General features: G+C 47.4%; 4 protein-coding genes across 4 annotated transcripts; 1 reads left to right on the top strand and 3 right to left on the bottom strand.

The window, feature by feature from the left end:
- Nucleotides 1-7: 7 nt before the first annotated feature.
- Nucleotides 8-3,684, bottom strand: PENARI_c029G09612 (uncharacterized protein; the record flags this gene model as incomplete). The annotated part of the gene is made up of 4 exons (XM_022636331.1): nucleotides 8-706; nucleotides 755-893; nucleotides 947-1,362; nucleotides 2,953-3,684. 4 exons carry the CDS (start codon nucleotides 3,682-3,684, stop codon nucleotides 8-10), a joined length of 1,986 nt encoding a protein of 661 aa, XP_022483807.1.
- Nucleotides 3,685-4,754: 1,070 nt separating this feature from the next.
- tpcK (decarboxylase tpcK) lies at nucleotides 4,755-5,340 on the bottom strand (the record flags this gene model as incomplete). Its single annotated transcript, XM_022636344.1, has 3 exons — nucleotides 4,755-4,824; nucleotides 4,874-5,070; nucleotides 5,149-5,340. 3 exons carry the CDS (start codon nucleotides 5,338-5,340, stop codon nucleotides 4,755-4,757), a joined length of 459 nt encoding a protein of 152 aa, XP_022483841.1.
- A 767-nt stretch (nucleotides 5,341-6,107) lies between these two features.
- PENARI_c029G00792 (uncharacterized protein) lies at nucleotides 6,108-7,127 on the bottom strand (the record flags this gene model as incomplete). The annotated part of the gene is made up of 2 exons (XM_022636265.1): nucleotides 6,108-6,881; nucleotides 6,966-7,127. The coding sequence occupies 2 exons, from the start codon at nucleotides 7,125-7,127 to the stop codon at nucleotides 6,108-6,110; spliced, it is 936 nt and encodes a 311-aa protein (XP_022483845.1).
- A 551-nt stretch (nucleotides 7,128-7,678) lies between these two features.
- Nucleotides 7,679-13,361, top strand: PENARI_c029G04337 (type I polyketide synthase; the record flags this gene model as incomplete). The annotated part of the gene is made up of 5 exons (XM_022636291.1): nucleotides 7,679-8,016; nucleotides 8,075-8,378; nucleotides 8,442-9,545; nucleotides 9,617-12,001; nucleotides 12,066-13,361. 5 exons carry the CDS (start codon nucleotides 7,679-7,681, stop codon nucleotides 13,359-13,361), a joined length of 5,427 nt encoding a protein of 1,808 aa, XP_022483852.1.
- Between the last annotated feature and the right edge of the window lie 997 nt (nucleotides 13,362-14,358).

The raw sequence follows: 14,358 nt of genomic DNA, 5'->3' as shown, positions 1-14,358 counted from the left end.
GCCTAATCTAAGCAAGGAAGATGCTCCACCTGTTGACTTGTCCAATTGAAAGAAGGTAAAAAGAGGCTAGTGCTTCCACTTGCACCTGCTGTAGGTTTGGATGACTTAAAGACGCAACATCGTGCGTGTTAAGCTGCCAAGCCCGTGAGAAGTATACTGCATGGTCATCATGGTCGTGATGGGCATGGCACGATGCGAGGCAAGAATGTCTCGCGGCAATGGCGAATACCATGTTCAACACTGCCATCCATCTTCTTCCTGGTCGTAGATTTGCATTCGAATAGAAAGCTCGGCACTGACTTAGGAAGAGACTCTTTCCAAGAAATGGAAAAGATTCATGTATAACACTGAAGTAGTTGTTGACAAGTTGATCTGCGATCCCTTGCGAAGGCCGTTCCATCATGGCCACGTTATCTGAGATCACAGTCCCCGAATCATCGGGGAAATAGTTCACAGATGACAGCGAGGCGATGTCTGCATCCTTCTGGGGACTGCCCAGTGTTGGATCCTTTTGCTCCAAAAAACGCTTGAGTTGGTGTAGCCACTTTATTTCCGAATGTCCGCCGATAAAACCGGTAGCCTGCGCCTCTGCATCGCGATTGAAATCTTCTTCGACAAACTCCACGGGGCCAATCGTGCAAGCTGGTGTATTAGCATTGTCAGATACTCGCAACGGAAGTGGCGATGCCAGAGACGTGCTTGGAATCTAGACATTGTCAGATGACAAGGTAATTTCAAGGAGTGAGATATTGACTTTATTCAGCGGATGAGGAGGTGCGTCTATTGCGCCAGGTTGATTGACAGGCGTATCAGGGTGGTGATCGGGATGGAGATAGATATTTCGTAGGAGGGTTTCATACGTTTCGACCTGGGCTGTCAAATCATCAAGTTGTCTAAACACCCCTGTCAGATGCGAGAGTATTTGCATCTAATTTGAAACACGCACTTGACCATTTTCTCGCGCTTTCGATCACCATAGATGCACGTAACAGCGGACATTTGGCATCGATGGCATGTTGGACGGTGGCCACTGCATTTCACCTTTTGATCGCGGCAGTTTACACATGCCCTGGAGACCCGGCCTGGATTGGCTAATGGTTTTGTGTTTGTGGCTCGAGGGATGGCAATTTTCGGATTTGGCGTTTGCTTCGCAGTGTCGACGTGTGAATCATAAAGGGGGTTTGAGCTTTCGGAAGCTGTGGTGGATGATGGTTCGGATGAATCTTCCTGTAAGTAGCCCGATACACTCCAGTCGTAGCTGAAGAAGGCTACGTCGTCTACGAGATCGGACGCGGGTTGCCGGAAGGACGATAGAGGAGGAGGGCGCAAGTTTCCACTCATGGTCACTTTCAGTTTGGCTGGCTGCCAACCTGTAGCGCCACGGAAGATGCACAGAATTTGAATTTGTAGTAGAAAATGCGCCTCTAGCGGTGGGGAAACCGCAAGTCAAGTAAGACCTCTCTCTGTCCATATCAAAACCACGCTTGTACATGTGTAGTTAGTCCTCCAGGAATATGTAGGGTTGGACCTCCAAACGAATCCTCTGATTGGCTGGCACTCACATCCGTTCCCCCTTCGGGCCGTCAAAGGACTTCCATGGATCGTCACTGAGCGCTGACTGAAACTTCAATTTTGATATAAACAGAATAAATGCACGTTTTCATATCATGAGTTTTATTTTACCTGACTGTATGTTGCAAATTATACAGAAGAACATTGACGTTGAGCATTTCAAACCTAGAGACGAACAGCAAGGGGAAATACAATACGAATTGTGGTAAGGAACGACGTCACCAAAACGACCAATTTTATAGCAAAGACTCGTCATATTATTCAGCCGGTGTCGGAAGAACATTGTGACATGTTTGGCCGGCATATGCCTCAGGCATTATGTCTCCATTTTTTGCACCAGGGGTTAAGTGATACCATGTTGACAGATAATGAAATCGATTATCCTTTCCCCTTTAGTATGAAACGTCTTACTAGTAACAACATTTTGCTTAGTATATGTAGGTAGTCGCTATCACAGGTCTTATACCCTCCTAACATCTAAATGTACTTACTGTAGTGAGCATAAGCCCAATCCCCCTTACGGAAGTTGTATTCCCGCGATGTTGATAAGAGGCTAGGCCTGACCAGCCATCTATCAATCCTGGGAAAAAAAAAGTGTCTCAGCATTAGCAAAGACCTGTCATATGATTACAGGAGCCTTGCACGTGAAAGACCCGACTAGGGGTTACTGACCATACACCAGAGAGAATTAGAAAAAAGGCTGGGTAAGAAACACTCACTGTGCGCAAGATTGATAATAGAAGGCGATGGAACCAGTAATATTCTAATACAAACTGCCCATCTTGCGTGTGCAAGCCAGGTTGTCTACAGCAGTTTATCTCGCTTGGGCGAGGTCAAAGGGAAAGGCCTAGTACGGCAGTGTATCAACTCACAACAAACCTAACGAAGCATTCCAACGAGTATTTAAATAAGCATTTGAAATAGTATTAAAATGCCTAATATATTAGCAGACCAAGCGCATTTCGAAATAATATTTGCAATTTCATTCACATCTGTTCAAGATTACCTCGGCCTTCCAGGGGGTTGAATGATTTATATACTCTGTCATAGCCCAGAAACCACTATACCCAGTAGAACTTAATGTAAATAAAAATGGTAGCGCTCGATCCCCTCATATATTCCCGCGATAATGTACATAATCAAAAGCAACAGAGAAGCAAGTACATCGCTGAAACAAAAAACAACAAAGTAACCGCCCCCTTCTTGACATGACGCCAGGAATCCCACAAAAAAAAGCCCTCTTGAGCTGTATAATCAAATTTAATCAGCCACAGTATAGAATGCTTCCGGTCATGAAGGCCAGTGCGGGCCCATGTTCATCGGTAAGTAAGGATGCAAAAAAGGAAAATAATGCCTCAAAAGCCCAACAGCAAGACACACAGGAGTACCAAGTGGGAACTTTGCTCTACCATTGGTATTGACCACGCTAACATTTTTCATATCATAGCATCCCTGGTCTTCATCCGCCGCCTCAATCATGGCAGCAGCCAAATCGAGATAAGATACAGGACTCTCTTCATCGGACAGACTTAGAGCGTGGCCGCGCTGGACGTCAACCGACAAAGCCCCGGGTTTGATGAAGACAGAAGTCAGCCAGTCCTTCTGGGCACGAAGTAGTGTCTCCGCTTCTTTCAAGTCCTTATAGACGTAAGAAGACGAGCGTAATAGGAGGAATTGTAGCACGGTATTTATGTTTCGGGAAAAGTTCTCGTCGATGGTGGCCGATGAAAGAAGAATGATCTTGGGCATGCTTTTGGTACTGGCACCGCCACGGGCGGTGGCGTCCTGCATACTCCACAGGACCTGTATCACGGCGTTGGCAGTATCTCGGGCAAGGGAACAGTTGGGAATGTTATCGTTAGTGGTGATAACTAGAAAGACAGCCCGGACATCGCGGATACACGATGCTAAAAGCTCATGATCTTGGATGCTGCCTTCGAAAATCTCCACCCGCCCGTTTTCATTTGTTTCGGGTAGAAGGTGTAAGAGCTTGTTGCGGTTGCGACAATATGCATGGATTCGAGATTCTGGCCTCTTCAGAAGATTCTCGATGAGGGCACTGCCACAGTTCCCTGTCGAGCCTAAGATGGCGTACGTTTCGTGCGCGGACATGCTTGAGGACCCCTTGCGTGAATTTTTTTTCCTTTTTTTTTTTTTGACGTGTGGGGCAGTCAAGAAGCACTTGATGAGGGAAAGCCTCTTGAATGCAAGAGGCTAGTCGAATAATGCATGAATCAATTGAAAAGTCGATAGCCAATGCGCCCTTCAAATCAGTCCTGATTTTGAATTTTATCGGCTGCTTTTCGGAGATGTGTAATTGTGCGATGGCTCACGTCCACGAGATGAGGTTTTGATATGTACACTCCAAGGGCATTTTGGGCTTCATTTGGTATTCTGACTTGAAGGATTGCTTTTGTTCATATTGGAGCATAGTTCAGGCAGGGATCAAGGATAACGTTAAGAACAAGCGACCCGAGCGCAAAGATAGGGGGTGGGGTAGTAATGGCCTGCGAAATAAGGCATCCATCTCCACTCAACATCTTTAAATCACAAGTTAGCTTGGATTACACACAAGTCTCGCAAAATCGTCTGAATGTGGGCGAAAGGCTGTAATGAGGCATAGCTTTGCAGGTTGTTGAGAGTCAAGGCGATTACTGATCAGCGTTGGCCAGGGCGACAATGACAGCTTTCTCTACATACAGGCAGAAGATTCTGATTGATACTAGCTGGCACCGATATATCACATCTCTTGGGCATAATAATTGAGATCAAAAAGTTCTCTATTGCCGAACTTTAAATGAGTCACAACCAGGCCTTTCAGGATAATCTTTCTTCGGCGTATAGCCCATGCTATCGGTACATTCAGTGCACTGCGATTCCCCCGAACGCCGACAGAGATGAGAAGGTTGTATTTTCTTGGGAGATTTGCTAACGTCTATCTAAATAGCATGAGATCAATCTTACATCTACTGTCGTCATACTCGATCGACATTTTATCTGTAATACATTGTGATAGGAGCTCGAAAGCAGCGCGTGACACTGTTTCAGTGCCTAAAATACAATGCAGTTCAGCCTTCGCTTACAACTGACACTTTCAACATCTTGGATGATTCTACGCAACCCGTTCCTTGATCGATATCGGCCACTTTAAACAGAAATTTGATTGTGGACGTGATATTTGTCTAAGAACCCTCAATTCCATCAACAATCTCTCCATCTCTGATATACTCCTCAATCCAACCTATAGTGATCCTGGTCTAGGTTAATCACAGCTACTGAATACATTGTTGGATAAACTTACATGCTTCTTTTAGTATCGGCAAAGTTCTCATGATCACCCGCTAGGTGTTCTTTATACCAAGGATCCTGCTTCATACGTTTGTAGTCTTCGATGTTTCGAAAGACAACCTGACTAAAGCAATCAAAGTCGGCAATGTTCGCCATCTGAGGGTCAAACAGCTGGCTCATCAAGGCCCGAGTGGAACTTTGGTTATGGATCTGAAAGCAACAAATCATTAGATATGTGAAACTGAGGCGGAGCGGTCAACAAATAAAATGGAACGAAGAAATTCTCACCTGAGTCCATCTCTTGACACCGTACTTGACCATCAGTTCTTTTGTCATGGGCGCAGAAACATTGACCATGTGGTGGCGATAATCTTCTTCACTCATGCCGGGCTTGCGGTAGCCACATATTGTTAGACAGAGAAACTTGTTATCAGCAGGCCCTGATGTCTCGGGGATCTCTGGATCGCTCAATATAGTCATGTTTGGGATTGGCGAATGACCCAGCTTGGCACAAGGTAAATGATTTCTTAAAATATGAAATGTAATTCAATGCATATGGTCTATTTAAGAGATAATATGACAGTACTTTTGAATTTGACATTCTTTCCTGCGAGGGGATATCCAAGGGGTGCATCGGCAACCCGCCCTAGCGTCGTGTCGGGCTATAGTTCTGCGTCCAAGTATCTCGGCATTTAAGTGGCGCCAGATATGAACGGCCTATTATATTGGCCCGGTAAAATCTTTAGCCCCCGCTCAAAGTTGAAATGCCTCTATAGTGATCTCAGCCAGGTATTCTGTTCACTTGAAACTAGCGGTTCACTGCGATCTCCAGACAAACCACCCGACAGTGGTCACGCCTCTACAGCTGCGCATTTTACTACTTAACTCCTCGCCACTTAAGCTGGACTTTCAGAGGGGGACCCTTAGCGTGGTCAATCTACATGCGGGTTCAGAATCTGCCTTCGGGGTAAACAATGGGGATTACCACAATTGACCCAAGGCCGGACCTTGCAGCACATGGGAATTTTTAGCTTCTCGGACACGCAAATTCCGATAATTGCTTACGAATACACATCCCGAACTAACCCGGCAACCGTGGTATACACCCAAAATGGAAGGACAAAGCATAGCTATAATTTATTCAGGCCCACTGACGTTGTGACATGGCAATAAATAAACTACAATACAAAGGCAAAGGCAATCAAAGCTACCCCTTAGTTAAATAAATATCCATAGTTTTCAATGGTTCAAGTGACAGCAAACCACTTTTTCACGCCTCCTCTCATATCAAATCCAACTATGCCTTCTTCAGCGAGCTTTCTAAGGATCTCGTCCATGAACGGATCCAACACCTCCTCCATAAGATGATCGCTCATTTTATCTCCATGCACTGCCATGACCACCTCCTTGGTCGAGAGCCTTCTACCCCGCGGGCCACTTTCAATTTGATGTAGAGCCCGCAGCACTTGGCGCTCACGTCGCAACTTCCCTCCCAGCTCTCCCGCAATCTTGGAATTGAGGCTTGCTATCACATCTCCATGTGCCGGGTAGCCCTTGATGCATTCATATGACTGCATTGTGCGTAATGTTTCCATCCAGGTGCCGAGGTGTTCAACAGCTGTGGTGCCCTGACCAAGCACGTTGTCCCCAGTAAACATGGCATTCTCCTCTTCTAAAATGAAGCACATGTGGTCACTGGAGTGTCCTGGTGTGTGAATGGCTCGCAATGTAGCGCCCTCAACGGTGAATATTTGGCCGTCGAAGATGGGCTGCTGAGACTTGCTCGGGGTATGTTTGAAAATAAACCGAGAGAGATCTGGGTACAGTTGAATGAGATCGGGAACACCGCCGGTATGATCTCCGTGCCAGTGTGTTATAAGGACTTCCGATAGTGAAAATCTTCCGGTAGCCAGTGTTTCTGCAACCAACCCTGCCCAGGCTGGAATGCCCTGGCCTGTGTCGATGATAAGACGCTTGGCTCCAGTACCGACAATATAGGTGTTCGTCCCTTGAAGAGTAAACTGAATAGCATGGCACAGTTTTAGTATTCATTGGTATCTTGTAAACAAAACTGGGAATGTCGAGTTCACGAAATTCGGGCTCACCTTTCCAGGGTTCTGTCCAAGGATTCGGATTACTCGTGGACTAATCTGCTCCACATCTAACAGTTTTGACATGCATTTTTGCTGGGCTTTCAAATAATCTTCAAAGGCGCAGATATTCAAGGCTTTATTGATTTGACGATAGCCTCCCTCACCCGACAACATGTTGAGCCGAGGTTCGAGGTCTTGTCTTGGTATGAGAAGATAAAGCCTTATTTCAAATTTGAAGACAGGACTTGACACTAGTAGAGCTGAAAGCCCGCAGCTTGTGTAAGGGGCAGATAAGCATGGCCAGTAAGGGGGTGGCAAGACAAACACGCCGTCTATCTCCAGAATGGAATTGAGGTGTTAGAGAGGGCATAATTTCCCGATATAAAACCCCGAAGTCCGGGGTAATTAGTACAGATTACAAGTTCAAGGTGAACCCCGTATTCACATTAGAATGATATTCAATCCGAGGTCAAGTATCCGTCCCTCTCTCGCAGTTTAAGTATTATCGTCTGTGGATAGCTCAGAATTGATCACAAGCGTTGATGACCCCTTGCTTGACTGATCCCGCTGTCTTCCATTTCTGGAGGCGTGCGTCCATGTGTCATGGGGACGTTTTGTTTTATAAATCTCATCTGGCATCAGTCAGTAACCTATTTTTCAGAGAGAGATGCGGCCATATAATGGGTTGCATAGGAACTAGCTCTATGAATCAGTTTTCAAGCATGATGCCATCCTCCATCGCCGAGTCCTCGGATGAAGCTATCAGCATTTCAGTCTGCTATTTTGGTAATGAGTTTCCCCACGGTGACATGAATGATGTGTTCCGACGGCTTCATAACCACAGCAAAAACAGACAACATCTGTTGTTAGCCAACTTTATTGAAGCCGCCACTTTGGTTATCCGGGAGGAAGTTCGGTCACTGTCGGCCAATTTGAGGGCTTTGTTTCCGCCATTTGAGACAGTATTTAGCCTCGCAAACAATGCCGACCTACGAAGTGGCCCTCTCAGTGATTGTGTGGACGGGATGCTCGTTTGTGCAGTTCAACTTGCAACCTTCATCGGGTAGGATAAAAGCCAATATACCGTCCGACAAGACTCCCGCTGACCACGTACGTCCCAGGCACTATGAACGCAGCAGTAAGAGCCCACTTGATTCTCAGGGTGCGGACCTGTGTGTAGCTGGTCTGGGGACTGGCCTTCTGTCGGCTGCCGCTGTTTCGCTCTCCCATACATTGTCAGATTTGCCTGTTGCTGGGTCTGAGGCTGTCCGTATAGCGTTTAGACTTGGCTTAGTGGTCAATGAGGTTTCACAAAACCTGCAGCCTTCCAACGACGCTCAAACTGGTAATAGCTGGGCATATGTTGTTCCAGGGGTTGCCCATGAAGAAGTTCAAAATGAGCTTGATGCCATGCAAGAAGCTGAGGTTCGTCGCATATTTATATTTGGTCAAGGTTGCTCTTCGTACTGGTTTTGACGTCTACCGTAGGAATTCCCCATCCTGAATAAGGTGTTTATCAGTGCTTGGAGTCGAGGGTCAGTTACTGTCAGCGGACCACCAGCGCGACTGAAGCACATTTTCCTCGCATCTGACTTCTTGCGAGACCGCAAGTTCATTGCTCTGCCAGTCTACGGAGGTTTATGTCACGCAAGACATATCTACACGAAGGAGCATGTCGATCGCATCCTCCAATCCAAGTCAAGCGAACAGCTTGATACCAGGCTCATGCCGCGTGCTCCCTTGTTTTCAACCAGCACCGGCCAGCCATTTCTAGCAACAAGCGCCAGTGGGCTTCTCCATAACACGGTAGAGGAATTACTGACCCAAACGATTCATTGGGACAAGGTTGTCCAGGCAATCGTACAGCGGGCAAACGATGTCAGAGTGTCTGAGTGTGTGGTACTTACGCTACGGCCATCTTTACCCGCTCACGATCTGGTCGAGGCGCTGAGCTTCAAGTCGAATGGATTCCAAACAACAACGCAAGACGCTCTGGAATGGGTTTCCCAGTCTGAAAGCTTTTCAGAATGCACCAGAGGTACCCAACAAGCGAAAATTGCTATTATTGGCATGTCGTGTCGTATGCCCGGAGGTGCGAACACCACCGACAAGTTCTGGGATGTTTTGAACGAGGGTCTCGATGTGCATGAAAAGGTCCCGGCTGATCGATTTGATGTTGGATCACACTGTGATCCCACTGGCAAGCGTGCGAACACTAGCCATACACCGTACGGCTGCTTCATTGACGAGCCTGGCCAATTTGATGCGCCTTTCTTCAACATGTCACCGCGCGAGGCTATGCAAACAGACCCTATGCAGAGACTAGCACTTGTAACAGCCTATGAAGCTCTGGAACGAGCTGGCTATGTTGCGGACCGTACGGCATCAACCGACCTACATCGTATAGGTACTTTCTATGGCCAAGCTAGTGACGACTACCGGGAAGTCAACACAAGCCAGGATATAGGGACCTATTTTATTACTGGGGGATGTCGTGCCTTTGGTCCAGGTCGTATCAACTACTTTTTCAAATTCTCGGGACCGAGCTATAGCATCGATACAGCATGTTCGTCTGGACTGGCCGCAATAAATGTGAGTTGGTTCACCTTTGTTTGAGATAAATAAAACGTTCAGAAGAACTAATCAGGGCCGAAAATATGCAGGTAGCCTGCAACTCCCTTTGGAACGGAGACACGGATATGGCAGTGGCAGGGGGAATGAACGTGTTGACCAATTCGGACGCGTTCGCTGGACTGAGCAATGGCCACTTCCTATCAAGGACACCGAATGCATGCAAGACATGGGATTGCGAAGCGGATGGTTATTGCCGAGCTGACGGTGTTGCATCGCTTGTCATGAAACGGCTGGAAGACGCCCAAGCCGACAACGATAACATTCTGGGTGTCATTCTCGCGGCTGGAACAAATCACTCGGCGGAGGCAATTTCCATCACACATCCTCATGCAGGTCATCAAGCATACCTCACGCGACAGATCCTCTCCCAAGCTGGGGTGGATCCTTTGGATGTCAGTTACGTGGAAATGCACGGAACTGGTACGCAGGCGGGCGATGGTCAAGAGATTAAGTCTGTCTCTGATGTCTTCGCCCCATTAACAAATGCCAAGCGCCGCAGTCTGAATCAGCCACTATATATAGGTGCGGTGAAGGCAAATGTTGGTCATGGTGAAGCTGTTGCGGGTACAACAGCGCTGCTCAAGCTGTTGCTCATGTTCGACAGAGAGGTCATTCCGCCACATATCGGTATCAAGAACGCAATCAACCCGGCGTTTTCCAGGGATCTTGATAGAAGGAATATTCAAATACCGTACCAGAGAATATCTTGGCGAAGGACTTCGGACAGGAAACGTGTTGCTGTTGTGAATAACTTCAGTGCTGCCGGGGGAAACACGAGCATTGTCATTGAAGAGCCACCCGTGCAAACCGAAGTTTGCAATCAGGACCCTCGCACCAGCCACATTATTGCAGTTTCGGCTAAGAGCAAGGTTTCGTTAAAAGGAAACCTGCAGCGCCTCATCGCCTACCTGGAGGCAAACCCGAATGTCTCACTGTCGAACTTGGCGTACACAACTACCGCTCGGCGTCATCATCATAACCACCGTGTGGCCGTGCCCACATCAGATGTGAAGCATTTAATAAGGCAGTTGAATTGTTCTCTTCAATCAGCGGAATCCCATGAAGGAATCCCCTCAACTGGACCGACGCCAGTGATATTTGCCTTCACAGGGCAGGGGGCATCTCATCGGTCTAGTAACTTGGAACTTTTCCGAGATTCTCCGTATTTTCAATTACAAGTTCGGCACTTTGACACGCTGTGCCAGGCTCAAGGTTTCCCATCCATAATTCCTGTCATTGATGGAAGCTATCCTGAGGACCACGCGCACTCACCTACAGTCACACAGCTTGCACTTGTATGTGTTGAGATGGCATTGACAAAATACTGGGAGTCACTAGGTATCAGACCGGATGTTGTGGTTGGTCACAGCCTGGGTGAGTATGCGGCTTTGCACGCAGCAGGCGTGCTGTCTGCCAATGATACAATTTTTCTTGTTGGTCAGCGAGCTAGGATCCTGGAGAGGAAATGCCAAGCTGGAAGCCACAAAATGTTGGCAGTCCGAGCCTCGCTCGAAGAAGTGGTTGTTAAAGTAAATGGGAAGCCATTTGAGATCGCCTGCCTCAACGGACCCAGAGACACAGTTCTGAGCGGAACAGTTGGCGAAATTGAAGCACTGATGGCGGAACTTGAAATCTCTGGGATCAAGTGCCTTCAACTGGATGTGGCATTTTCGTTTCACTCCAAGCAAATGGATCCTATTCTCGACGAGCTGGAAGATATGGCTAGGACAGGGGCAATCTTCCATCCTCCAAATCTACCCATCATCTCCCCTGTACTCGGCAAAATCATATTCGATGAGAGAACAATCAATGCCAATTATATCTGCCGAGCAACGAGAGAGACGGTCAATTTCATGGGCGCCGTGGAAACGGCACTCCGTATCTCAACGGTTGACGAAACAATGGCCTGGATTGAACTGGGACCACATCCCGTCTGTGTTGGATTTGCACAATCGATCATGTCACCGATAGGTGTTACAGCTCCATCCCTCCGTCGAGGCGAGAATAATTGGCAGACTCTCTCACAAACCCTGGCTCTGCTTCATCTCGCTGGTGTAGAAGTGAACTGGAACGAGTTCCATCGGCCCTTCGAAAAAGACCTGCGGCTCTTGGACCTGCCTACGTATGCTTGGAATGAGAAGAACCACTGGATACAATATAACGGCAACTGGGCTCTCACCAAAGGCAACATTCCAGATGGAATTGAGAACAAAACACTTTCAACGACGATTCCCGCCATTCATACACGACCTACGCCCATCTCCAGCCTGCGAACATCCCTAGTCCACAGGGTTATCGAAGAGAACTTCTCTGGGGTAGCTGGACGAGTTATCGTTCAATCAGATTTGATGCAATCGGACTTTTTGGCCGCTGCATGGGGACACAAGATGAACGGGACCGGTGTGGTGACTTCAGTAAATCTCGACGCTTATGCCTAAACTTGACGATCAGTCTGCTAATGATTCTTGCAATTTCTAGTCGATACATGCGGATATTGCATTGACACTGGGAAAACATCTCCTGCATAATCTGGATTCAAAGAACGACAAGAGTGTCCTTGATATGGAAATATCGAACCTTGTCGTGCGTGAAGGCTTAGTGGCACAAAAGAAGACTGACACGCCGCAACTCATTCAGATCTCTATCAGTACATCTGATATTAGATCGGGGATAGCATTCATTGAGATTCACAATGCCTCTAGTGATGGGCTCTCGCTTCTGGACAATGATCCTATCGTGACAGCCCAGGTTGTCTATGGAAGCGCAAAGGCCTGGCTCTCCAGTTGGGTGCCATTCCTCCACTTTGTTCAAGGTCGAATCGAGACGTTGTCACAACTGGCTGACGATGGTCTGGCAAACAGACTCTCGCATAACATGGTATATGCGCTTTTTGCCGACAAACTGGTTGACTATGCAGAGAAGTATCGCGGCATGCGCTCTGTGGTACTACACGGACTCGAGGCTTTCGCCGATGTTACCATCAAGGCAACTGATATAACTGGAACGTGGACGGTGCCTCCTTTCTTCATTGATAGTGTGTGCCACTTGGCTGGCTTCGTCATGAACGTTTCGGACACTATGGACACAAAGAACAACTTTTGTGTCACCCCTGGCTGGGGATCCCTTCGCATGGCTCGCCCGCTGGTGGCTGGAGCCAGTTATCGATCTTATGTGAAGATGATTCCTACTGCCGAGGACGCATCAATCTATCTAGGTGACGTCTACGTACTGCAAGGCGACGAAATTGTGGGTGTCATGCAGGCTATGAAGTTCCGTCGCTACCCCCGCATGTTACTGAATCGCTTTTTTTCGTCTCCCGATACCAGATCCAGTCTCACGAGTGGTGCGAATGTTCCCGATACTGGCAAGCTTGCTCATTCGGGGCTTTTTCCTTCTTCTTCGTCTGCTGCAGAAGTCATCAGATCAAACGGGGGCTCACAATCAGCCGCAGAATCCCCAATGAAAGAGAGCTCAATGGTTGCTCCGGCAAAAGGTTTGCCTCTTCAACAACTGGCTGTCGATGCAATAGGCAGCTCTTCTACGGGTAGTACTGTTGGTAAAGCAATAGCACTGGTGGCTCATGAAGCCGCTATGGAGCCGTCTGATTTGACAGATGATGCCACTTTCGCTAGTCTCGGCGTCGACAGCTTGATGAGTTTGGTCATCGCTGAACGGCTACGAGAGGAGTTGGGAATTTCCGTCAGCGGGAGCCTGTTTTTAGAATACCCAACGGTTGGGGATTTGCGAACTTGGTTGGCGGAATATTATGGTTGATTCATCGTCTCACGGGGTAAAGAATTTAATCCGATGTCTCACCCTGTGAAGTCTGTCATTTCGGATCTATACCTACTTGATTTGCTTTTAGTCTACATCTTTTATCTGTTGGTTCTGTGGTTCTGTGTCTTTTTATATCCATGCTTCTATTCAACTCTCTCTAGGATTCCTCATCTATTCTCCTCAGACTTTGATACTATCCTAGTATATATTGTTCCCTGAAGATCTCTGTCATAATACACGTTTGTTACCTCGCTGAAAATAACATGGTTTGTCCCATCTCTCAAATCCTCGCGATATGGCATGCAATAAGACCTGGAAAGCTTATATCTGCCACGACCCGCCAAAATGGCGCGCAAATTCCACTTCGCACGCACTTCCTTATGTACTTCGAGCACATCTGTCTGGTCGAATGTTGCTCGGAAGACACCGAACAAATTTCATGGATATTTCAATGGTCTTTGCTTGGATTGCATGAAGAACCATCTAAACGAGATTCCGAGTACTGGCGGAAGATGCCCGCGACTCAGACGATGAAAACGACGGTTCTTATCGCATTTTCCACGGCGAGCCAACGTGGTATTTCAGCTTTCTGGGCCGGGTTTTGCGACCCAGCCTTCATATTGATTAAGTTATACCATCACACTTCACATCTGAGTCCAGCTAACTACCAACCCTGCTCCGGACCTTGCAGGTCCCTGTCTTTTTATTTGAGATCTTCATGTCCTTCCTTCAGTTCAGCAACCTGCTAGGTACAAATATTAAGGACTTATTGATCGATGCTCTCTCGGCTTATGTAGTTAAGCGAAGCAAATTGAGACCGCGCAAAAGTTAGAACGCCGCTGCCAGCTATCATGCTTTCTCGCATTGAGTGGCATGAGTTTCCTTTAGTTACAGAAGGGCTATAGACAATCTACTTGTGTGAGCTATCCAAAAACTGGCAGTAACTGCCTTGCGCAGTTCTCGCAAATACAGTAGTGGCCATTGTGAGATTTCT

The sequence above is a fragment of the Penicillium arizonense genome (assembly GCF_001773325.1).
Source record: "Penicillium arizonense strain CBS 141311 chromosome Unknown PENARI_contig029, whole genome shotgun sequence".
NCBI classification, from domain to species: Eukaryota; Fungi; Ascomycota; class Eurotiomycetes; order Eurotiales; family Aspergillaceae; genus Penicillium; species Penicillium arizonense.
This window is presented reverse-complemented; position numbering and strand designations above follow the sequence as displayed.